Source organism: Aethalodelphis obliquidens, unplaced genomic scaffold (genome assembly GCF_003676395.1).
Source record: "Aethalodelphis obliquidens isolate GAN/ISIS:26980383/991018 unplaced genomic scaffold, ASM367639v1 scaffold56, whole genome shotgun sequence".
NCBI classification, from domain to species: domain Eukaryota; kingdom Metazoa; phylum Chordata; class Mammalia; order Artiodactyla; family Delphinidae; genus Aethalodelphis; species Aethalodelphis obliquidens.
This window is the reverse complement of record NW_020838000.1, coordinates 6,390,309-6,415,047: the sequence shown is the minus strand read 5'-3', so window position 1 is coordinate 6,415,047 and position 24,739 is coordinate 6,390,309. Positions and strand designations below refer to the sequence as shown.

The following is a 24,739-nucleotide window of genomic DNA, read 5'->3' as shown; positions in this document are numbered from 1 at the left end:
ATTGGAATTCTGCTTCACCCAGTCGTTTATGTGTTGTCTGCGGCAGCTTTCGCCCTACAACAGTGTTGGCCAGTTGCCACAGAGGCCTTATGACTTGCAGATCTAAAATATGAGCTCCCTGGCCCTTTACAGAAGGTTTGGGGGCTCCTGATCTACACCAAACCTCCGTGTACACGTAGAATACTCTGGTCCCTCCAGATGCTCTGCCTACCTATTTTGTTTTCATAACTTGTGTGTGTTGGTTGGGACCCTGAAAATCCACAAATGTGCGTCTTATGAGAACACAGAAGAGAGGCATTGCTATGTCCTATCCCTCCTGTCTTAAGAGAAGAGCTCTCTGTGTAATGTTTTCCTGTCTCCTGCGTCCCAGACCAATTTTCTGTCAGCACACTCAGCCAGAGACGAAGCGGCAAGGCTGGAGGAGCGCAGGGGCGTGATTGAATTTCACGTAGTGGGCAATTCCCTGAACCAGAAGCCCAACAAGAAGATACTGATTTGGCTGGTGGGGCTGCAGAATGTGTTTTCCCATCAGCTGCCCCGGATGCCAAAGGAGTACATCACACGGCTTGTCTTTGACCCGTAAGTTGTGCTCTGCTCTTTCTTCTCCCTTTTTTCCCTCTTCTTTCTTTCTTTTTTTTAAAATTTTTTGGCCACGCCACATGGCACATGCGATCTTCGTTCCCCGACCAGGGACTGAACCTGTGCCCCTTGCAGTGGAAGCGCCGAGTCTGAACCACTGGATCACCAGGGATCACCTGTCCCCTTTTTTCCCTTTTAAATGAAAGAGGAACTACTCAGATAGCCGTAGTCACCCACTGAGTCCTGTTGCCTCTCGTCACACTGTGGATACAGAGTGGCATCACGATAATTGCCATGGCTAAAGGCATTAAGATTAATTTTTCAACAGTTTGTCAGTTTTTTGTTAATGAGGCTTTATATTTTAAGTTGCTGGTGACCATCCTGTGCGTCATTCATTATAGCAATGAAGGAATATATAAACGCTAAGAAGGCGTCCCATTTTTTTCACAGTCAGAATATTCTTGATTTTGGTATCTTAACTAGATACCATTGTTGCCAGGGTCTGTAAGCCCTGAGAAGATTACTGGGGTATTAGGTTAACTTTGACAATCCATTACATTAAAAAAAAAAAAAGCAAAAAACAAAAAAGTAAACTTCCCTACTTGAATGTATTTTAACACGTGGAACCCAGTAGCCTATATGCATTGTGATCCATGCATGGGACTATTCAGAGTGACGTTCTAGACAGAAGGCCTGATAGGATTCTGGAATGCAGGTTTTAGCAAATTGTACCTGTGGATTTGGTTTTCTTTTCCACGTTGTTTCCGTGCTGTTTTTGAGTGAGACTGAACTCTTCAGAAACACATACCATGTTTGTCCCTGCCTTTGTGTTCTCCCTCTGGACTCCCACTGTGGGTCCGTGGGCATCAGGGGTGGCCCTGTTGCAGCACCAGTCAGCACCTCCCCACACGCTCTGTTCTTTTTTTTTTTTTTTTTTTTGTGGTACGCGGGCCTCTCACTGTTGTGGCCTCTCCTGTTGCGGAGCACAGGCTCCGGACGCACAGCCTCAGCGGCCATGGCTCACGGGCCCAGCTGCTCCGTGGCATGTGGGATCTTCCCGGACCAGGGCACGAACCCGTGTCCCCTGCATCTGCAGGCGGACTCCCAACCACTGCGCCACCAGGGAAGCCCCGCTGTGTTCTTTATTTGTAACCTCAGAGCCTCCTTAGGTGGCTGGCCTTTGTCCCCACGGAAGCTCTGGTGCCATCTCCGGCAGGCAAGCTTGCTCTAAAAGTCCACAGTAAAGAATGGTCTGGCGAGATGGAGGAGGTTTCCGTGGAAAAATCAAGAAGAAGCAACCCCCTGCTTTTCCTGGCTGGTTCATGAGGAAAACCCCAAACAGTACATTTGTATAACTAAGAGAAGTAAAACTTTGACATAATCTTATTCTTTCAGGAAACACAAAACCCTTGCTTTAATTAAAGACGGCCGTGTTATTGGTGGTATCTGTTTCCGAATGTTCCCATCCCAAGGATTCACAGAGATTGTTTTCTGCGCTGTAACCTCCAATGAGCAAGTCAAGGTAAGCGTGACCCAGGAGCATCCTCTCCGTGTGTGTGTGTGTGTGTGTGTGTAGCGTACACGCTTCCTTGTATCCGCAGTCAGGCTCTACCGGGTTTTGTTGGACCTGGGCGCAGGGTCTGGGGACACCACACAGCCCCTGGTGCAACTCAGGCAAAGTTTACAGCAAGTGAAGAGATGTTTGAAAACACGTCTCAGTGTTACTGATCATTTCCACGTGCAGACGTGTCTACACACACCTGGGGACAGTGCCCCACCAGAAGGGGTGTGGTGTGATGTGGATTAGGGAGATGATTTAGGTGACTCACACCTCAGAAAGATTTCTTATGACCTTATGCCTAATGGGGGACAAGGACTAAAGAAATTCTGTCGGGGAAGTCATGACATTTGAATAACTTTATTACTGAGTTTCAGAAATATTCATGCAGGTTTGGAATGTGGGTCTTTCTGGAGTGTGTGTGTGTGTGTGTGTGTGTGTGTGTGTGTGTGTGTGTGTATGTATGTGTGTGTAGCTGATTTGCCTTCCCGATTGTACTTGGCATGGGTCCCTTCCTCCCCAGGAGCCAGACTGTCTTATTGATAGTGTGCTTGGCATTGCAGTCTGCCTGGAATAAATCAGATTCTCAATTGTCAGAAAGATTTAGATTGTGTTGTGTCGTCCTCTGCTGCTTTTGTGAAAGTGGAACCAGAAATGTGTCTTCAGGCTATAATTCATTTGGTACTTTGGGAGCCCTAAAATCACGCAAAAATACGGCAATTGGTGGAAAGATAAGTAGCTCAGGATTTGACGGCCGCTGAGAAACATTATTGGCAGGTCTAAGGCAACGTTGTCCAGTGATATATAATGCAATGGGCAAATGTGAACCATGTATGTGATTTTGAATTTTCTAGTAGCTACATTAAAAGAAAAAAAGAAAATAGGCAAAAATAATTCTAAAAAATTGTACTTCATTTTACTCAGTATATCCAAAGTGTTGTCATTGCGACAGGTACTCAGCCTCCAAGAATTATTGAGACATTTTACATTCTTTGATTGGTACTAAGTCTCAGAAATCAAGAGTGTATTCCGCACTCACACCTGTGTCAGTTTGGACTGGCCACGTTTCAGGTGCTCACTGGGCTTGGACAGTGTGGGCCTAAGGGCATTGTTGCCTTCTTCAGCTACAGTGAAGCAATGCCAGTTACAGAAACCAAAAATGGATCTCGGGAAGGAATCATGAGCTGCCTGCCGGCTGAAACCAGGGCCATGGGTGCTTTTGGCTTCATTAACAGCTCTCCTCTGTGTAATGGTCACGGTGCCAATTAACAGCTGCTGTGGTTTCCTCTCACAAAGCACAAATGGGGCTTTTTGTCTTTGACTCACAGCACTCAGCATCCAAGGACAGACAAAATTCATCAGTATCAAATTCATCATTCTGACCGGAGAAGGTGAGGGCCCACATCTACCTGAAACCGATCTCTGGCTCTTTTTCAAGGAACTCTGACTCTATATCTTTAGATGGTACTGTTGCTGTGCTTATCACAGGTTTATTTCCCCCTAGCCAAAGTGAGAAACAGTAAGTGTCCGGAATTTAGGAACTTACTTAAAAGAAAAATTTGGTTTGGCTTTTCATAGGGAGAGGAGCTGGAAAATATGTCCTTGGTTTATAATTTCAGAAGATTGCCTAATTTTTGTTTGCAAAGAAAGCTACACCAAGCAGCTTGTTTGGAAAGGTTGGTTAAGGTTGCCTTGGACACTTTTAGGATACCAGAGGGAAACTAAAGCTGTTTAATATGAATTGGATGCTTTGTCTTATTACTTCCCAGAAGGGCAGTGTATATTTTTTCCCCCAAACCATGTAATTTTCTAAAGACTTGAAGGAAGGTGGCCAAACATTACAAACTGAGTAGGGAAAACTACAAGAAAAGCCACCTTTTGTAAGTGACTTAACTGGTTTTAGAAAATGAAGATTAATCTTTCAAAACTGGATAGAATGGATGCATGTGATGGAAGTCAATTCTGGTAGCACTTATTTGTGAAAACAGAAAGTTCGTAAGTGGAGGTTTACAATTTTGATTTGAGATATTAAAAATCTTGGCTAAATGATACGTTAAAATTCGCACGTACTCATTTTGGAGACTGAGCTTATATACAAATTCCTGTGAATGCTTTAAATAAGATTTGTATGTGAATTTATCTTGCTCAAAACACATGCAAGATAACATTTGAGAATTTACTTAAAGCTCCTCACCTGGTTTTGGAATAGCTTATCTAAGAACTATTTGGGTGTGACATTATATGCAACTTTAAAGTTACATGGCTAATACTTAATTTACCATAGTAAGTATTTAAATAAACACTGAAGTTACCAGGTGGATTTGGAAAGGAATCCTTTTGGTGATAGTTGAAAATAAAGGCATACAAAGGAGGGAAATAGTTCTGGGGTGAAAAATCTAAACATTTGCATATAATAGCTTAACACTGTTAGTGCCTCTTTAACCAAGGAAGTACACAGAGAGGATTCAAGTTAAAAGGCACAGTCCCTACTCACAAGCCGTTGGAATCTGGAAAATTTCTTTGGAGAAATGACAGATTAGTGGCTGTTGATGAAGAATACCTTATGCAGGTTTTGAGAAGCTATTTACAAAAGAACCATTATTTTTCTGCTTGAGTAAAATCCTTGGATTGTGGGTGAAGGGGAGAAAATGTATAGTTCTATTAGCTGCTTACAAGATGGTGTATACAGTGAAAGCCTAACTCTCTTCCATCAACCACATCTAGGTTAAACTCACTTCTAGGTTAAAGTGAGTTTCATCAGAGGACACATTTCTTACTGAATCCTAGATATTACTATTCTTGTGCACATGCAGTAGCCAACCCTTCCCTTTTCTCCAGTTTTTTTCCCCCCACTTTTCTTTAAAAATTATATTTAATTACCTAGGTCACGCACAGATACATTTTCAGAGAAAGCAAAAATCCCATGCCCCCTTCCCCCTGCTGTCCAGTCATTGTCAGCCTGGTGTGCATCCTTCTAGTTGCTTCTCTATATTATGTACATGGACATGTACCTGTCTGTGTGGTGTGTTGTTGTTTACATAACTAGAATTCATACTGTACATAATTGAAAAAAAACCTTTCCATTATATCTTAGGGATCTTTCAACTTTAGTACATAAACGTGGTTATTTAAATGTATATTTAGATCAATTAAAATTAAATAAAATTTAAAATTCAGTTCCTTAGTCACTCAAGTCCTCGGTAGCTGCATGTGACTAATGGCTACCATATTGGATAGCACAGATGAAGAATATCTCCATCGTTGCAGAAATCCCTATTGGACAATGCTAATAGGGAACTACTTTATTCTTTTTATATAGATTTGCCTAATGTAGACAGACCATAATTTATGTAACTGTTCCCTATAGAAGACATTCATATTTATTTCCAGTTATTTTCTATCACTAACAGTGCTCTGTTTGGAAATGATTTCTGGACACTGAAAAGTGGCATCGCTGTAGGAATGGCTATGGCCAGAGTCTCAATTTAAAAACTTACTTCCAGATCACCCTTCTCAGTGGGTTTACCAATTTACACTTTCACCAGTGGTGCTGGAGAGTGCCATTTCCCTGGGTATTGTCAACCTTAAAGAAATTTGCACATTGCTGAGTGAAATATTGCATCTCGTGACGGAGTGCTCTGATTACTATTGGGATCAAACATCTTTTTTTTTTAATTTCTTGGTTATATTTATTGCTTGTTCCTTTGATGATTTATCTTTTTTTGTATTGATCCTATTGAAGGTATTATTTATGCATTCTTGATGTTAATTTTTTATAATATCTTGTATATCTATACCGTCCCATTTTGTCATTTTGTTTATGGTATCTTAAATTGCTTATGAAATCTGTAAAAGAAGTTTTAAACTTTGAAGTAGTCTACTTAATAATCAGTCTTTTGTGCTTTCGCATTTTATATTTTCTTTAGGAAGCCTTTCTATATCCCTAGGTTATAAACCCACTTTCCTGTATCTTTTTATAATACTTTTGTATAGGTTTATTTTTCCTTACATTTAGATTTCCAGTCCGTCTTCTTACCAGTTGACAAAACTTCTTTAAGGCTTAGCTTACACATCTTCTTTTCCTTCTCCCTCTTAATTATCTTATAGCCTTTTTCTCTATTATAGGTACAAGTACATCACTCTGTACCAGTGCTGTGCAATAAAAATACATCTGTGAGCCTCAAATGCAAGCCACATGTGTAATTTAAAAATCTCCAATAGTCGTATTAAAAAAAAAGTAAAACGAAACAGGTGAAATTAATTTTGATATTTTCTATTTAACCTAGTGTGTCCAAAATACTGCCATTTCAACATGTAATAAGTTTAAAAGTCATTAATGAGAGTTTTTTCCCCTGGTGTGTATTTTACGCTTGTATGTCTCATTTGGACTTGTCACACTTTCATCGCTCAAAAGCTACACATGGCTAGTGGCTACCATATTAAACAGCCAGTTGTATATGTAATTATGAGTTCTATATGTCTATCTTCCCCATTTTACTATCTTCTCAAGAAGAGAGAGATTTCATTCGTCTTTTTATCCGAGTTTTATTCAAACTCACAGTGTGTCAGTGTTGTGATATGTTTGGGAAAAGCTAACATGTCCATGGGTAATATCAATGGAAGAATAATTTCCAGAATAGGGAGATGGTAATACACTTCTCCTATGTACTGGGCAGACTGTCCCCTGAATATTATTATGCTTGGTCTTGGGATCCATGCTTTAGAAGGGTATTGTTATACAGCTGCGGTCCCCAACCTTTTTGGCACCAGGGGCCAGTTTCGTGGAAGACAAGTTTTCCACGGACCGTGGGAGGGGTGGGGGGAATGTTCAGGCGGTAATGCGAGTGATGGGGAGTGATGGGGTGCGGCAGATGAAGCTTCGCTTTCTCGCCCGCTGCTCACCTCCTGCCGTGCGGCCCTGAAAAGTGTGACTAGATTGAGAAAGGGTCTTCCGATCATGCCGTATGAAGAACAACTGAAGCTTGGCTTCGTACCTGGGAGGTAGGAATGGGCGTGGGTGAGGGAGGATAATTTTCAAGGGTTTGGAGAGTTGTTAAAAGCAGGGACCAGTCTTTGTTATTCTAGGAGTAGAACTAAGGTCAATAGGTAGAAGGAACAAGGGGTCAGATTCTCAGGTGAACATAGGAAGAACTTCCCAACCATAACAGTGGCTGAAAATTAATTGGTCTAAGGACTGAGCGAGCACCCTAAACTGGAGGTGTTCTAGCAGCTCACGTTTCCAAGGTAGATGGCAGGAGACTTCTAGTGTCACATGGGATAGAATTAGACCAGATGACTTCCAAAGATCCTTCTCCCCTGTGGGCCTGTAGTTCCACGATAACATACCTATGAGCGTGTTTGAGTTCTTTAGAAAAGTGTGTCACCAAATTCTAAAATATTGATGTGAAGATATTTGTATGTGGATGCTTGGGTTTACCTTCATCTTCTTTTTATGAGATTCTAAAACCATCCCTTTAAATGTATAGATTTTTCTTCAAGCATTGTACATCACCAAAAAATCTGGTACTTACTTTTTTTTTTCATATTTCAATCATTAACTTATTTAACATTGTTCACTATTTTTAGTTACTTCCTAATGTCTTCTGGCTCACTCAGAGGTTCGGGGCTTCTCAGACTGCTTGGAAAGGTCTGATAAGAACAAGTTGAAAACCCTATGTACGTGATGATACAGTTCTTTGGAAGGACTGCTGATTTGTTGTATGCAGGAAACACCTGGATTAGTTAATATTCTAGTAGAGATCAGCCTTTCTCATTTACATTGCTCTTTTCATCTCAGGTTCTCAAATACTTTAAACATAAGCAGAAATTCATAATCAGTATTTATTCCAAAAACCTCTTTATTAATATTCAATGTGTAATCTCTAGGACTGAATGAGAAGCTTGTAGCCTTGGTGTGTTCTTTTTGAAGAGCCAGAAACTTGTATTTTCAAAAGATGATTGTATCTCCATTCAGGGATTTTGAATTTGTTTGGTTTTACAGCTCATTTTCAAAGTTCAGAAATGCAAGAAGGGTGTTGGTGTTATACTGGCAATACATACTCCTAAATTTGCCAACATTTCCCAGTGAAAATATGGGACTTTCTTTTCTCCAGAACCTAATATATTTGTCTGCATACTGACTTGCCCACAGGGCTATGGAACACACCTGATGAACCATTTGAAGGAATATCACATAAAACATGACATCCTGAACTTTCTCACCTATGCAGATGAATATGCAATTGGATATTTCAAGAAGCAGGTGGGTTTTTTCACGTGCAACCCTGTTCTGTCGTTCCTTTTCTTAATATGCACTCAGGTAGCTTTCATGCAAATAAGCACCCACCCTCCGCCCCCCACTGTTTTCTGCTTATAAGAGGGGCATCCATTTATTTTGCAAGCCTTAAGCCAGAGGTGAGCTTCAGTCTGGACTAGAGGGTATGACCAACACATTGTAAGTACTAAATAAATGTTGAGTGAATGAATGAACGTCATCTATAATGTGCTATCCCCAGGCTGAGGAGAAATTCCCATTGCTGGGGGACTAGAGTTCTCCATGAATGAGAGAAACAGATTCAGTCTCTGGCAGACCTTCATTTATGACAGCAGAGAGGAAATTATGATGTTTACAAGGGGTTCCAGACCATCCTGGTCCAACAGCACACAGGCGGCTGGGAGCTTGGCTGCTTCTTAGTTCTTTCTGTCAGAAGTTTCCATCTCAGCACTCTGAGGATTATACTTTGCTACATATTTTTTAATAGTGCTCTGTAATTCTAAATTCCTAAACATTTTCCATTTACTTTTCTGATGACAAAAGTAATGTATAGTTACTGTAGAAATTTTGGAAAATGAAATGAAGCACAAAGAAAAGAAGAAAAACTGCTTGTAATTCTACCACCCAGAGAAATTTACTGTTAACATTTTGACAGATACTCTTCTAGTATTTTTTCTCTGTGTGTGTTTGTCTGTATATAAATACAAAAATTGGCTCATTATTGCATGTAATGTAATCACTTACGTGTTTAACTTAATACAGTCTGACTTTTCAAATATGATTTTTGATGCTTCTCTGAAATTTTGTTGTATAAATGGAGAATAATTTATTAAACCAATACCACATTTGGGGGACATTTAGGTATTTTTATAAGTAAGTGTCCATGTGTGAATGTGCGCTTCCAGAAGTATTTAAGGTTTTGTTATGCACTGCCAAATAATTTCTCCTCTTGTCAGCAATGTATAAGGGAGCCCAGGAAACAAGTTCATAATTGAAAAAAATATATATTTTTTTACCGCTTTCCTAGGTGACAAATTGTGCATGTTTGCATTTATTTGATTATTGTGAAGTTTGACTTGTTTTTCCTTGTTCATTGCCCCTTTGTATGTCTTCTTATTTTGAATTGCCAATTCATTGCATTTTGCCTCTTCTTCTATTAAAATATTTATTTTCATATTGATCTATGAGAACTCAGATATATAAAGATAGTAACCTTTTATTTTATGATTTTTCTCCCGTTTGTCATTTGTTTTTCCACATTGCTTATGGATTTTTTTTAATGTACAGAATTTAAAAGATTTTATTACATACAATCTATTAACCTCTTTTTAAAATACAAGTCCTTATATGATTAGAAAGCTTTCACTCCTCTGATGGCAGATAAGTAACCTCCTATTTATTTTCTCCTCATTCTTTAGGATGCCTTTGTGACTTTTGTAATAAAACTCACTAGAGAGAACTCAATGGGTTTGTTTTACTGGGGGCTTGAGTGTCAGCTTTCCTAGGCAGTAACAACGTTGTAGAGAAGAAATCTCAGGCATGCTTCTTAAATGACTTGTCTGTGGTCCTCTTTGAGGCTGATGTCAATAATTGCTTGGAAAATAAGTTTTTGCTAAAAGAGGAGGCAGGAAATTTAAAGTCCAAGTAATTTTCTGCAAAAATTTGAAATAGGCACCATAAAGACAGTCGTTATAGATATATGACTATATGCCCTGTCTAACTATATTATTACAGCTTAAAGTATGTAAATTAATATACTGCAAAGCGTTAATATCACTGAAACAACCACTGTCGTGATGGTCTGGAAGTTTTTCTGTTTTTTAATAAATTTATTTATTTTATTTTATTTTTGGCTACGTTGGGTCTTCGTTGCTGCGCGTGGGCTTTTTCTAGCTGGGGGGAGCGGGGCTACTCTTCGTTGCGGTACGCGGGCTTCTCATTGCGGTGGCTTTTCTTGTTGCAGAGCACGGGCTCTAGTCACGTGGGCTCAGTAGTTGTGGCTCGCAAGCTCTAGAACGCAGGCTCAGTAGTTGTGGCGCACGGGCTTAGTTGTTCCGTGGCATGTGGGATCTTCCTGGACCAGGGCTCGAACCCGTGTCCCTTGCATCGGCAGGCAGATTCTTAACCACTGCGCCACCAGGGAAGCCCGTCTGGAATTTTTTTGCCTGTCAAGTAGGTGTTTCATTTCCTCAACATCAAGGTTCTTATTGCTATATTTTTGGACAAATTTTGCTTTCAGAATTTAGATCAATGTTAGTTATTGATTTGTGGAGCATCCTAGAGGCCCCCTGTCTACTTTGGGAGAAATTGTGCGGTTTAATGCAAAATTAAACCTTATTTTTACTTAGTAGCCATTTTTGTTAAAGACTTTTTAATATTATTTGTGTTTTACTAGGTTTATTTTTTATGTTGAATTGCTTCCTATTTGCACAGTTGATTTTTGATGTTTCTGAACTTCTTGGAAGGGTTTCATGCTAATTCTCCCCAGGATAATAGGATGAGAGCTTGGACCTGTGCTGGGCACCAAGACAGGCCTAGCACATAGTTTGCACTCAGAGAGGATGTTTGATGCACAGGCCTCTGTATAAATGAAATTATTGACTTTGCAGGGTTTCTCCAAAGAAATTAAAATCCCTAAAACCAAATACGTTGGCTACATCAAGGATTATGAGGGAGCCACTTTAATGGGATGTGAGCTAAATCCACAGATCCCATACACGGAATTTTCTGTCATCATTAAGAAGCAGAAGGAGGTAAGTACGTGACTGACTCGGGGGAACCCGACTGGTCTGCGCAGACCAGTCTCTTCTGGGGTGAAGTGTGCATCACTGGGCTCTGTGGGTGTGGGTCTGCCGGGTACCATAACCTCGGTTTGCTCTGTTTTGTCTAGGTTTCTTCTTTGAAGGTATCCTTTATCTTCTCTCTAAATCACCACTTCTAAGGGGGTCAGTACCTGTTAAATTGGTGTAAAATACAGAACTTGTAAAATATGATAGTAAATCTTAATTTCACCTTCAAGGCCTCTTACATGCTGGCCTCATGCATCCTTCTCAAACCCACCTCTTTATTTCCCTTTGTAAACTAATCTCCAAAGGCTGTTACTGATGCTTTAACCCTCTTGCTTGGTATCTTCATCCTTTACCCACTTCCTCTCCCAATGCATGTACACACACACACACACACACACACACACACACACACACACACAGACACAGATGGGACCACTTCCGCCTGTTTTCCATTCCTCTTCGGACTTCTTGAGTACTAGTTTGATCCACTCATTTGAATTTCAGTTAGTCGTTACCTTCCATGTTTATCTTAGTTTGTATTCACCTCTCCTTCTGCATTGCACGTTCTGAAGGCTTATACTTCCAAATAGTAAGTGATTTGTTATCTGGAGAGGACTCTTTTTTTTTTTTTTGGCCGCACTGCATGACATGCGGGATCTTAGTTCCCTGACTAGGGATCGAACCCACGCCCCCTGCAGTAGAAGCGCAGAATCTTAACTACTGGACTGCCAAGGGAAGTACCAAGTGATTTGGTATCTGATGCTGGGGTGAAGTCTTTTATGCATATGAACTAAAAGAGAAGCAGTAAAGGGAAACGTTGATAGATTTGACTACATAGTAATTTTTACATTTCTCTAAGTCAGGGAAAAGAAACATACGGAGATCATAATTAGGGGAGTGTAACAGAAGCCGTTTATTAAGTGAATGAACTTTATGTGTTAAGCCCAGGATTATCCCCTTGGTCCCCCTAGTTCTTGGAGTTCAAAAACTGGGAATTTGCACCTGGGTCACCCCATATCAGTCCCACTTGATACTTCAGTTATTCATTCGAGTGTACTTTTCTCTAGCGAGTAACAAAAAAGACCTCTGCCTTAAACCTGTCTTTGTTTTCTGGTTTCTGCTCATTTCCTTGATCCCAGTTCTTAGTTACTTGTCAGATGTCACTGACATAACAGATGTAAAGCTCCTTACGCAGTGTCTGGTGTATAGTAGGTGCTCAGTAAGTATTTTCCTTTTACTTGAAGTAGCTCAGAGTTGTTCTTATGCTTCCCGTGGAAGTGAGCAAAAGGCTTTTATTAAATTAGAAAATAAAAACAACCTCTGTTGTTTCTTGGTCAGAGACGTCAGCCTAAGACAGAATTCCACATAGGGTGCTTGGAGAGTTAATACAAGCACAGCAGGCTCCCCTCCCTGTTCTCCGCTGGGCTTAATGAGCAGGTCTGAATTCGCAGCCCGTTGTGCAGAGCTATTTTAGATGGCAGCAAAGCCTCAGGTTTTGAGAAGACAGCGCCCCATCCCCTTCCCCTTTCTCTCCCCTTGGATTCCTCCCCCGCCACCTCCCTCTCAGCCTCCAGCCTTCCCTAATAGGCGCACCACTGAATGCATGAGAGATCGGAGGTCGCCCTAAGAAGGTGTTTGGATTCACGTAATATCTTCTTCCACAGAATTCAAGTGATTTTTACAAGTGTCATTTATTCCAGCTCTGGAAACCCCCTTGGGGAAGGTAGGGACGAATAGTGGGAAGGAACAAATTGTAGGGAGATGGAGGGTCTTCCCCGCCGTGGAAGCGTACAGAGCAGTCACTTGTGGTTGTGGTTAGCAGGGGTGGAGAGAGAACCAGTGCAGTTGCACAGGTGGAGCGGTGGGTGGGAGCTGAGTGCTGTGGGAGTGAGGACTCCAAGGCAGGGTGGGATGCAGCAGCCCTAGCATCATCTCACATCTTCGGAGGTGGCGTCATGGGACACGTGTCTAGACGGGGTGGCCTGGAAGGGAATCAAGCATGAGCAGAGATTCAGAGCCCAACATAAGTGGATTCATGGGTATCTGCACACCTGGGACCATAGGCGTGTGGGTGATGAAGGCCACTACTTGAGGAAGTGTGAACAGGCCGTGAGCAGACAGGACTGAGTGTGGGTGTGTCTGGGGGGCTGGGAAGTGGGGGTAATTCTTAAATCTCCGTTCACATGTGAGGCTACGTGAGACTGGGCTTGGAGGGGCCAAAGTAAGAGTGAGGAAAAGCAATGGGATCTTTGTAGGAAGACATGCTAAAACTTGGTGAAATATTAAAGATGGGGGAGTTGCCCCCAATTTTCTGTTTGGGAAGACTAACACCAACAGCGGTGGAATGAGAGACGGATTTGAGTAGAGAAAGACAACAACATGGTGATGAAGTGAAGATAAGAGACTGGAACGGAAGTGAAATGTCTTTTTCTCCAAAGTGATCCTCAGAGGTGCAGAGAGGTTGCGAAGCCCCCCGCACCCCACCTCTATTACCAGTCACCTCAAGGTGCTACCTGAGGGTATGGAAGCCACCTGCTAGGCTGTCACATTTGAGGGCATCCTTGGTGAAGACAAAAAACTTTCAAAATTATATTTGAAATTATATTTTCTGAAGGCCTTCATATAAGAAATTGTCATTGGAATTCTTTCTTTAAAAAACTTTTTTACTGAAATGTAGTTGGTTTACAATGTTGTGTTGGTTTCAGGTGTACAGCAAAGTGAGTTATACACATCTATTCTTTTTTAGATTCTTTTCCATTATAGGTTATTGCAGAATATTAAGTATAGTTCCCTGTGCTATGCAGTACGACCTTGCTGTTTATCTACTTTATATATAGTAGTGTGTATATGTTAACCCCAAACTCCTAGTTTATCCCTCCCCCCCATCCCCTTTGATAACCATAAGTTTGTTTTCTGTGCCTCTGAGTCTGTTTCTGTTTTGCAAATAAGTTCATTTGTATCATCTTTTTTTTAGATTCCACATATAAGTGCTATCATATGATATTTGTCTTTCTTTGTCTCATTTACTTCACTTAGTATGATAATCTCTAGGTCCATCCATGTTGCTGCAAATGGCATTATTTTATGCTTTTTTATGGCTGAGTAATATTCCATTGTATGTATGTACCACATTTTCTTTATCCATTCATCTGTCAATAGACATTTAGTTTGTTTCCAAGGATTCTTTTTAAAAAAGACTTGGACTTACAAATAAATGCAGAGCATCGTTTTAGATATGCTCTGTCCCAGGTGGTAGCCACTGGCCACACGTGGCTATTGGGTGCTTGCCGCATGGCCAGTCAAAGCTGAGATGTGCCGTAAGTGTAAAATACACTCTGATTTTGAAGACCTAGTGTGAATAAAAACATGTAAAATATCTCATAATTTTTCTCTCTTGAGCATATGCTGCAATGATAATATTTTAGATATATTGCATTAAATAAAAATATATTGTTAAAATTACACCTGTTTCTTTTTACTTTTTTTTTTTCTTTTTTTTAAAGTAGTTACTGGAAGATTTTCAATTACATGGGTGGTTTACATGATATTTCTATTGGACAGCCCTGAGTAGATTTACCAGGAATGTATTTTGCCAGTCCCATTCATTTTATGAAGTCCTGTGTTTAATTGTTAAGGTTATGCATTCATGCTATGGCATTTACCAGCCTTATGTCTGAGATCAAGCAGTTAGGAACTAGAATTTTTTTGTTTTCCTTTGTGAATTCGATTAATGACTGCTACTGTTTTGCGTTTTCCAAAATTCAGTTATGATATGGTTAATCTCAAGATGGTGAGTTTTGAGGGCTATTTTATTTTATTTTTTCCTTTCCTTTTTTAAAGGGAAACTGCTCTGGAAATAGTTACCTCAGGGCATTAGGAATTATTTTATAAAACAAACGGACACCTCTCAAGATTCCCTAATCAGTTCTGGTGGCCCCCATCCTGGTTGTGTTGCCTTTGCTCATTAGAGCTGCGTTTTGGATGCAGACAGCATAGGTTGGGGCTCAAGCCTTGAAAAATGTGAATAATAGGAAAGCCGTCCTCCCAGGCTTTGGGGACTTCGTGAGTTTGTCTGCCCCTCGAGTAGAAGGGAACAGTTCCTGGTCATGGGATGTGAAGAGGTTCTGACGTTGCCTGGGCTGCTGCGGCTGAGGCTCCCGGGGAGGGGGCAAAACCTTTGGCGCTTATACTGAAGAGGACAGTGGGCCCTTGGGGCAGTGTGTTCTCTCAGTATTGGCTTCTTTTCAATGGAAGGGAACAAGTATTCAAAGGCGGCTGGGTGAATGACATTAAAGGCATGGTATAATAGAATGCTTTCATGTCTTACTGTTTAATAGCATTCACCCTTTTGTTTCCTGAAGACTTAATTTTGTTAGGAAAATGACTCCATAGACTGACTTAAACTGTGGCCACAGACTTCTGTCACTAAACATATTTTCTTCTTGTGCTTTGCAGATCATTAAAAAGCTGATAGAAAGAAAACAAGCCCAGATTCGGAAAGTCTACCCGGGACTTTCCTGTTTTAAAGATGGAGTCCTGCAGATCCCGATAGAAAGCATTCCTGGAATTCGTATGTATAGATCTTCTTCTAAAAGCAAAACCTTTCGGTAGTGCCATGACAGTGTTGGAAACAGTTATACCAGAATGCAGTGATTTGGAAAGCTTCTTCCCCTGTCTGTCTCCATTTGTGTTATTGTAGTCTTTAAGAAGGGAGCAAATGCTTTCCTTTTACATCTTTTCTCTGTTTCCCAGTGCAAACAAACCGGAAGAGAACTTAGTTGACCTCTTGTTGTAGCTGCTAATGTCCATCGGTTATGAGAGCCTGTTATTTGTGGCACCGTGCTGGACACTCCCCATATGTGACCTTGGTGGCAGGGAATTCTACTCAGAGGGGAAGGTTGAGTCTCAGGATGGTTAAGCCCTTTAACCTTAAACAGCGCATGGCCAGTGAATGTCAGGAATAGTAGCAGCCCCATCCTGGCCTCCTCGAGACATCTTGCTGTTGGTACCCTGCCTCACTGCCCTCCTGGGTGCAGCCTGCATAGAACTGTGCTTGGGCTGAATTAGTTTCCACAACCCTCTAAACAAGATGATTGCAAAGCATATACTTTGTTTCAAGTTCCCTATTTTAGAGTAGTTTTCCCAAGGGTTCTTCTCTGTGTGTATATTAGAGGTGAGTTGTATTGGGTTAAAACAGCTGTTTTTGTAGATCAAAAGCTATGAATATTGGTACTTTCATTCGGTTCAAATCCAGGATCATCCAGTATATTGAAGATTTAGTATAAACAAAACCAAAGCAAACAAACTAAAATTCTCCAGAGAAAATAAGACATTATATGGGCAAGATATATTTCTTCATTACAGAGTATACCCTACAGCAGATCTTACTTTCCTTGTCAGACCTGGAAATTTTGCTTCCGTGTATTATCTTATTAATAGCTCCTCTGTCACTGGATGCCTACATGTGCCAGGCATTCTTCTGTTTGTTTGTTTTGTGTGTTTTTACATATATCAACTAATCTCAAAAGGAATCACATCAGCTCAGTTTTGGAGTTCTGTTTTATAGGTTGATAAACAGAGGCAAAGGTTGACTAACTTATCTCGGGTACATTAGCTTTTAAGGAGAGAACAAGAAATCAGTCCTGGTCGATTGGACTCCAGGCTGTGTCTTCTTTCTGCTACAGTAAACCATCTTGCATTACAAGCAGGGTCTGCCCCAAATAAACTAGAGACCAGGACAGAGTTTGTTCCAACCTAAAACAACAGCTTAACTCTTTCACAGGGTGATTAGCAGAAACCGTGACTTAGGGTTTTAAAAAAATACACACCCACAGTACCAGACATATTTGTTTTTTATGCTTTCCTCTGAAAGGTTGAAGTTCCTGCTTTAAAAAGTACTAACAGACAGAGCAATGTCAGTCTTGGAAATGTTTTGTATTGTTAGGTGTATGAGGAAGTAAAGAATTAACTGTAGTTAAGTTCAGACTCTTCAGATATAGACATTTATTGAGTTGTGGCTATAATTTATTGTATTTTTGATAACTATTAAATATGTTATTCTCTTGACCAAAAGCAGTTCTCATTCAGTGTTTAATTTTGTTGATATATAGGAGAGACAGGCTGGAAACCGAGTGGAAAAGAGAAGAGGTAAGTATGATGGGCCAGAGGATATTAATGCAAGTGTTCTTTTTCCCCTCCCAGAAACTTAGAGAAAACAGGCAAACTGATTGTAGTCACCATCCCAACACTTGTTAGGTTTCAGTTTTCATAAAAAATTCTGGAATGGTTCTAATTTTAAGTTTCTGTAAAAATGAGCTGGAATCACTTGGCAAGAGAAGAGAAAACTAATCATTGTTCCTTCTTGTTTATTCTTTTCCTTTCAAGTAAAGAGCCCAAAGACCCCGACCAGCTTTATAGCACCCTCAAGAGCATCCTCCAGCAGGTGAAGGTGGGTGTTTTGTTTTCCTTCACCTCATGCAAATATTTTGAAATGATTTCCCACATGGCATTTCCATATTAGATACCTTACTTTTTTCTTTACCCAAGAGCCATCAAAGCGCTTGGCCCTTCATGGAACCCGTGAAGAGAACAGAAGCTCCGGGATATTATGAAGTTATAAGGTTCCCCATGGGTAATGCCATTAACATTTTCTAAGTATAGATTTAAAACTCTCTGGATGGCGGTGTGGGGGACAAAGGGGTGCCGAGGTTGATGTGCACTCTTCTGTTGTAGGGTGGAGGGCCGGTGGCATCAGAGCAGGAGGGGTAAAGGGGAGGGGATGGCCGTGTTCGTTAGGCTCCCACTGCTGCCCTGTAGCGCCCACACCATCCATGCGAGCTGCAGACAGCACTGGAGATGAGAGTCAGCTGTGTGGACATAACCTTGATTATATTCAGTTTGGTTGCAAATGGAAAAACATCAGCTTGTCCTCTTGATATGCTTGGAGAGTCTGAGAATTTTTGAAGGTAAACAGACGAAGTTAGATCAAGCCGCTTGACTGCTGTACTCTTAGATGGAGAAATAATCATTAATGCAGCTCTTGATTTTCCACGCTCTTGAAGGAGACTGAGTGTCACTAATTATACTCCTATTTTAAGCTTGGTCCCACATCCCCAAACAAACAAAAGAAATGCCTTTAGAAATGTAGAATTGTGGAAGTTGCTGCTGTGTCCGCACCAGGCTAAAAGGAATGATTAATTGAGTCAATTGAGAATCCCCCAATTAAACTAATTTGGCATTGTGCAGATGACAGACCACGAGCTGAATTTTTTTTTTTTTTTTTCCCCAATCAGCTGTGTGGCCATTTTTCTGGAGAGGGCCTGTATCTTCTGTCCCTTTTCTACCTGGTGCTAAGAAGGTATTAAGATGTGAAAGGAAGAGTGAAAGGGATCCATTAGCTCCCCGATAACAGAGTTATTTGTAGATTTTTCTGTGGCATTATCACACGAATGTTCTACACAGTGGTGGTAATGATTTCAGTAGTCTCTGGTCCTTAAAGTGGACGCACATCCGTACGCTTTTCTTTCCCTCTTCTATCTGCCTCGCTTCTGTGTACTTCAGTACACGAAAATCAGAGTAAGGGTTGAAGGAGTGTAGAATTCTGAATGGAAGGCTGACTTGGGAATCAGTATTTCCCAGGATGTGAAAAATATGCTAAAACCCTTTAAGTCCATTTCCAGACTTACCTGACCTTGGCATCCTCGTCACCTGGGCTGCCTCAAGTTCTTTTGTGAAATGCTCAGGGAGGTTGCGTGAGCCTGGGGAGAACGGTTTTCGGCCCTGTCCGTGTGCACTCTGAAGCCCTGCGGTGGCAGGTCCAGTGGGTCCTGTCTGTCATAGCCGACTCCCAGCCTGCCCTCTGGAAGCTTTCTGCTTGGTCCAGCCAGGGGAGGGTGGGAACCTCGCCAGCCGGACACCACTTGTGCGCACAGCTGAATGCTCGTGAGGGGACAGTTGACCCCACTGAGCAAGGCCAGTGGTGGGCTGAGGTGTGCGTAAGCAGCGTTAATGAAAACCGTAGATGGTGCTCTTTGGTTGGAGCCATGCTTTGTTTTCTTGGGATGCCCTTGCCCCTAAGATGGTCATGTCTTTGAGGACAAGACTGACAATCGGTAATTTCACTTTTTCTGCCATTGCCTTCATGGCTTTTTCAAAAAACATTTCTTCTCTTCCCCCCCACCCCCATGCCCTAAAAAAACCTCTTTTCTTCCATATGGATGAGATCCAACCTGTTTCGTTAAGGAAATGGCATTCAGTACAGCGTCTGAGGTGTGGCCCAAGCTTCCCACACATGGGTAGCTAGGCAGGTAGGCAGGGCTTTCCTATTTACCCAGAATTCCCAACTTTTGGGGATTTAATGAGTAATTTAGTGGTGTCTCCATGTTTGTTTTCACTAGTGTTCAGTCACCTTCTTTTGTAACCCAGGCCATTTGGTCAACCAAAAGCTTCTAAGAAGGCCAGAGGAAGGAAGCTGTTATCTATAACTTTAGAATGGAAAGGCAATAGAGAAAGGAAACATGCAGAGTTGGTTGTAATTATTCAGAAAGCTCCAAACACTTTCATGATTCTTTTCCTGCTGTATTTGAGGCTCTCCCCATCGCTCCTTTCCTCCCGCCTTCCAAAAACTAGTGGGGAGAGCTTTTGCGTAAACTTCTTTGTGTCAAGTTTCATTTTTTCCCCCTTTACTTTTGTTTTTTCTCTTTTGGTCACACGTCTCTTCCTTCTAAACATCGTAAACATGATATCAGGCAGCATATCCTAAGTGGTGGGCATTTAGGTGGGAGGAGGGTAAGCATCCAGTTTTACCCAGAGAGGCCGGTTCCACTGCTCTTTCTTTATTCAACGAGAGCACCTCTTCAGCTGTTCAGTTACACTCAGGTGACACGTTTACTGGGCTATTTGTCAAGCCTTTGTGTAGCTTAATACTTTTCAGTTTTTCTCTCCCTCCGAACTATTTCAGTTAGAGAAGAAAGAAAATGGAAAGTTGAATTCACAGATGTGATGACATACTTCTAACCAAGATAGGCTTTATTTAAAAAAAAAAAAAAAAAAAGGCTTTAGTCAAAGGAAATAGGTGAAAGCAGATATTTCCTATTTTTCCTTTGGAGTTTTGTGGTAGATTTAGGATTTTGCTGCAAATGAATTTCTCCCCATTTTGGGATGTTGCACATAAGTTTATTTATCTTATTAAATGATAATCCCAGTGTATTTGGTTGTCAGTTTCTCTCCCTCTGGAAAATTTGATAATATAGTGGGAATTTGGGTTGTTGGTAGTCAGAAGTATTTCTTTAGTGATTTTGACTTATTTTTTCATGCAGAGTTTATATAATTTTTTTCATATTCTTTTCCATTTTGGTTTATTACAGTTCCCTGTGCTATACAATAGGACCTTGTTGTTTATTTTGTATATAGTAGTGTGTATCTGCTAATCCAATTTAACAGTTGATATAATTTTTTTTTTTTTTTTTTTTTTTTTTGGTATTTGGGCCTCTCACTGTTGTGGCCTCTCCCGTTGCGGAGCACAGGCTCCGGACGCGCAGGCTCAGCGGCCATGGCTCATGGGCCCCGCCACTCCGCGGCATGTGGGATCTTCCCGGACCGGGGCACGAACCCGTGTCCCCTGCATCGGCAGGCGGACTCTCAACCACTGCGCCACCAGGGAGGCCCTAGTTGATATAATTTTTAATGATAGAACCAGACTTAGAGACAACTAGGGACCTATAAGTAGACAAATGTTAGCATCTTCTAATCTTCGTGGAATTCTTTAAATTGGTTCTGAGAGTGAAGATTAAAGAAGCCTCATTATATTCTTACAAGTTTAGATGAAGCATTGTTTTCCTTTGTAAAATAATTTAAAGCAAGTAGATATATTGGGAAAATATTCTTTTTGACAATTGTCTCGCAAGGCTTACTTGCTTTAGAAAATAGATTATTAAGTAAAGTTTGTCATTCTTATTTCACTGATGGAGCATGAAACTAAATTCACTGGAACCATTTTACATGCAAGGTCACCGGTATATTTGCAGATGTATTTATGATCTGTTTCTCCATTTTAGTTCTATCTCTACAGCACCAGAACAACTGTGAATTTAGAGAAACAAACTCAGTCTGATTGTTCTGATTTAAGTAATGAAATGATTCGATACAAATGTTCCACCTGCTGTGCTCCATGTATAGACAAAGCCTCTTCTGTATAATTCTGAATGAAGAGCTAACAGTACTTAGTTCATCGTACTTATTGCTGCTAATCTACTTAGCTGCCTCGTGCTGAAGAGGGGATTGGGCCAGATAACTAATAATGGTCCCTTCAACGTTAAAACACTGTGATTTTGCACAGGATACCCTCACAAAAGGAAGAACATAAGACTCAAGAACTGTTTTCCTTGATCATATGAATTTCTCTTAAAGAAAAACATTGGGATGGTGAAAATGTGATCAAACTGATGACATAGATTTCTTTCCCCGTCTCACTTTTGTCAGCTGGTTGGTTTAAAAGGAGTCAAAGATGGCTAATATTTTTTTTTCCCGTGCAGATCTGAAAACCATGAGCGAACGCCTCAAGAATAGGTACTACGTGTCTAAGAAATTATTCATGGCAGACTTACAGCGCGTCTTTACCAATTGCAAAGAGTACAACCCCCCTGAGAGTGAATACTACAAATGTGCCAATATCCTGGAGAAATTCTTCTTCAGTAAAATTAAGGAAGCTGGATTAATTGACAAGTGATATTTTTTTCCCTCTGCTTCTTAGAAACTCATCAAGCAGTGTGCCTAAAGCATGGTTTAGTTTTACAAAGAATTGGACATAATGTATTGAAGATACTTGTAATAATTAGCACTTTCAAAAAACAAACAGAAAACCTCCTCGTAGCTTTTCAGATATGTATTTAAATTGAAGTCATAGAACATTTTTATTTTATGGAATAGATTTTAATCTATTCACTACAATTAATGTCAACTTTCTATGGCATGTCCATTAGCTGAATATTCAATAATAGATGATCAGGGGTTTCCTCAAAATTTGTATATGAGGAAATTGCACATAGTACCAAGATTTGGGGGAATGCAGAAAATTTTCAGACCATGAATGTTTCCCTTTTTTTCTAATGGAATGTGAGAGTTTATTTTTATTTTATTCTGAAGGACTTTAAAGGAAGGGATGCATGATAAAAAGCCCGTAAAAGGTGAAATATGTGATGTTTGAAGTCTCATGGTAGACTTTTTATATATATTTTTAAAAAACACTCATCTAGGTGAGGTGCTTTGAGCAGTTCTGAAAAAAATGCAGTTCCGGAAAGCAACTGCTTTGATTCCTAAGGAAGAAATTCTAAATAGTGCAAACTTTTATAAGCATCCGGGTTTTTGATAATTCTGTCTACCTACAACAAACTTGTGAGTGCATAACCACTATTTTAATGATTACTTTCTCTACACGAGTGTGTAATACTATATTTGACTTTGCTTATGCAGGCCGTAAGTTCCAAAAGGCAATTTCCTGGGCCACAAAGGCATCCATTTGAAAACACTTGAGATGGAATCAACATACTTTAACAAAAAAAGATGTATAATCTATTTAATGTATCAAATTTAGTGAATCCTTGTTCTATTAAATAAGGATTTTTTGCCCTTTCTACAATACACACAACCCCCCTGATACTGTATTTATGAACATTTTTCCTTTTGCATCTCCAGATTATATTCATCGTCGGAGATGAATTAAATTACCACCAAGATTTGCTCTCAGTATTTTAATACCTACGTTGGTATATATACCCAGGGTAATACTATCCCACTAAAATCCATCATACAACCTTATTAACCCGTCTTGGGATTCCAGCTTAGTGCTTGGATTTATTTCCTGATTAACACTACATTGAAAAGTGGGACGTCCGCCATCCCAACTCTGGGAGAACCAACTCATGTAAAACAAACGAAGGCCACCTTGATGGTCTCGACACTAATTTTTATGATACAAATTTATAAACTGATTTTTGTAAAGGACTAGGTTTAAAGGTATATTTAACTTGATGTTTTCTATCAGCATAAAAGAATTGAAATGATTATTTGATAGACATTAAACACAGTTGCCAGAGAGAATCTGCATGAAGGAAAAAACCCTGCAGATGGCTGTGAAGTTGGAAGGATTGTTTTTAATGTGTAAGATATATTCAGAATGCTCACAACTGAGAAATGCCTCAACTTTTTAAAGTATAAGAAACCACCTTGTGTGGCATCTGGATTTCTAATGAAGAAGGATGATACAGTTTGGATTAAGTAACTTGGACTGGTTTTCCACAGTGCTTTGTACTGGATCTGCCGAAGCATCTGGCCAGCTTGGTATCCTGTGAAAGTTTGTTATTTTCTGGGTAGACATTCTTATAGAGTATTGTCTTTAAAATCAGATTGTCTCTTCTATATTGAAAGCATTTTTATGTTTTCTAATTTAAAAATTAATATTTTCTTATAGATATTGTGCAATAAAGCTGAAGTAGGATGTGTGGTTTTTGCAAATGCTTTAACAGCGGATAAAATTTTACATTTGTAAAATTAATATATTGTACTGGTACAAAATAGTTTTAAATTATATTTTAAAAAGCTCTTAATCTGGTGGTGTGTTTTCTTCTTCTGGCAGATTGAGTTTACAGGGCAAATGTACGATCTGTTTGATGACTGATTACATCCTTAGTTCTTAGGTCGTAAGCATGTCGAGGAAGGTGTTCAGAATTGTTGCACTTGTGTGAAGTTTCAAAAAAATTCACAGCCCATCAGTGAGAGATTTTCAAGAGGAGAGACACTTATTGTGTCTCTGGAGTGATCCACTGCATCTTGCCCATTGACACTCAGGAAAAACATCCAGCTAAAGAAGAGTGTTATGGTTTTAGAAACAGTCCCGCACTCGCCCCCAGTTTTTCTACTTTGCATCTGTGAGATAGATGAATGAAGAGAGGGACAGAAAAAAATACAGCAGATTTTTAGACATCTCCCATATGAGCTTCTACTGTTACTCAAAGTGCTGAGTGTAGGAAAGTAAACTTTATCCTGTTGGGGTATGAGTACCCACCAAAGAGCACACCGCTTCCTTTCTGAATTTTGAACCAGCTAAGCAGTCAACAGATTAAGGCACATGATGGCCAAAGCATCTTTATAAATAATAAAATGCATTTTGGAGGTTGTGACTTGTGTATCTATGGAAAATGGGCTTTCTGATACGGAACCCCAGGATGTGGTTGACTCACCAGTTGCCAGCAGCTCTGCACCACTGCGGACGTCCCCCTACCAAGGCAGGGCCTTTTACCCTTAAGCTTAGTGCACGGCCCAGGACAGTGATGCTGTCTGAAGGCAGGTCAACTCCAAAGAGGTACAGGTGAGGAAGGAGCAGAGCTAGGCCACTTCCTTCCCTTAACTCATCAATGAGGCAGGTTCCTCCCGGGGGAGGGAGGCATGAGGGGCAGAGGGAAGCCGGGGCTGAGGGATGTCCTTCTACGGAAAAGTAAACATCCAGAGCGAAGACTAGGTTTCCCTCCCATCCCAGCCCATCTA

General features: G+C 40.5%; 1 protein-coding gene and 1 long non-coding RNA gene across 4 annotated transcripts in view; both read left to right on the top strand.

The window, feature by feature from the left end:
- The window catches only part of KAT2B (lysine acetyltransferase 2B), a 102,754-nt gene extending 78,952 nt beyond the window's left edge, over nt 1–23,802 (top strand). For 2 of the 3 annotated variants that reach the window (XM_027086533.1, XM_027086535.1), the window contains 9 exons: nt 371–579; nt 1,975–2,101; nt 8,289–8,399; nt 11,021–11,164; nt 15,656–15,770; nt 17,311–17,347; nt 17,585–17,648; nt 17,747–17,831; nt 21,733–23,802. In XM_027086533.1, the coding sequence (XP_026942334.1) occupies nt 371–579; nt 1,975–2,101; nt 8,289–8,399; nt 11,021–11,164; nt 15,656–15,770; nt 17,311–17,347; nt 17,585–17,648; nt 17,747–17,831; nt 21,733–21,926 (1,086 nt within the window). In that variant the 3' untranslated portion in view covers nt 21,927–23,802. The remainder of the gene's footprint in view (nt 1–370; nt 580–1,974; nt 2,102–8,288; nt 8,400–11,020; nt 11,165–15,655; nt 15,771–17,310; nt 17,348–17,584; nt 17,649–17,746; nt 17,832–21,732) is intronic. The other variant, XM_027086534.1, reaches the window with a different exon arrangement.
- LOC113609375 (uncharacterized) lies at nt 2,109–3,396 on the top strand. The gene is made up of 2 exons (XR_003428612.1): nt 2,109–2,576; nt 2,613–3,396. It is a non-coding gene; the product is annotated as an uncharacterized LOC113609375 (long non-coding RNA).
- Nucleotides 23,803–24,739: the final 937 nt, after the last annotated feature.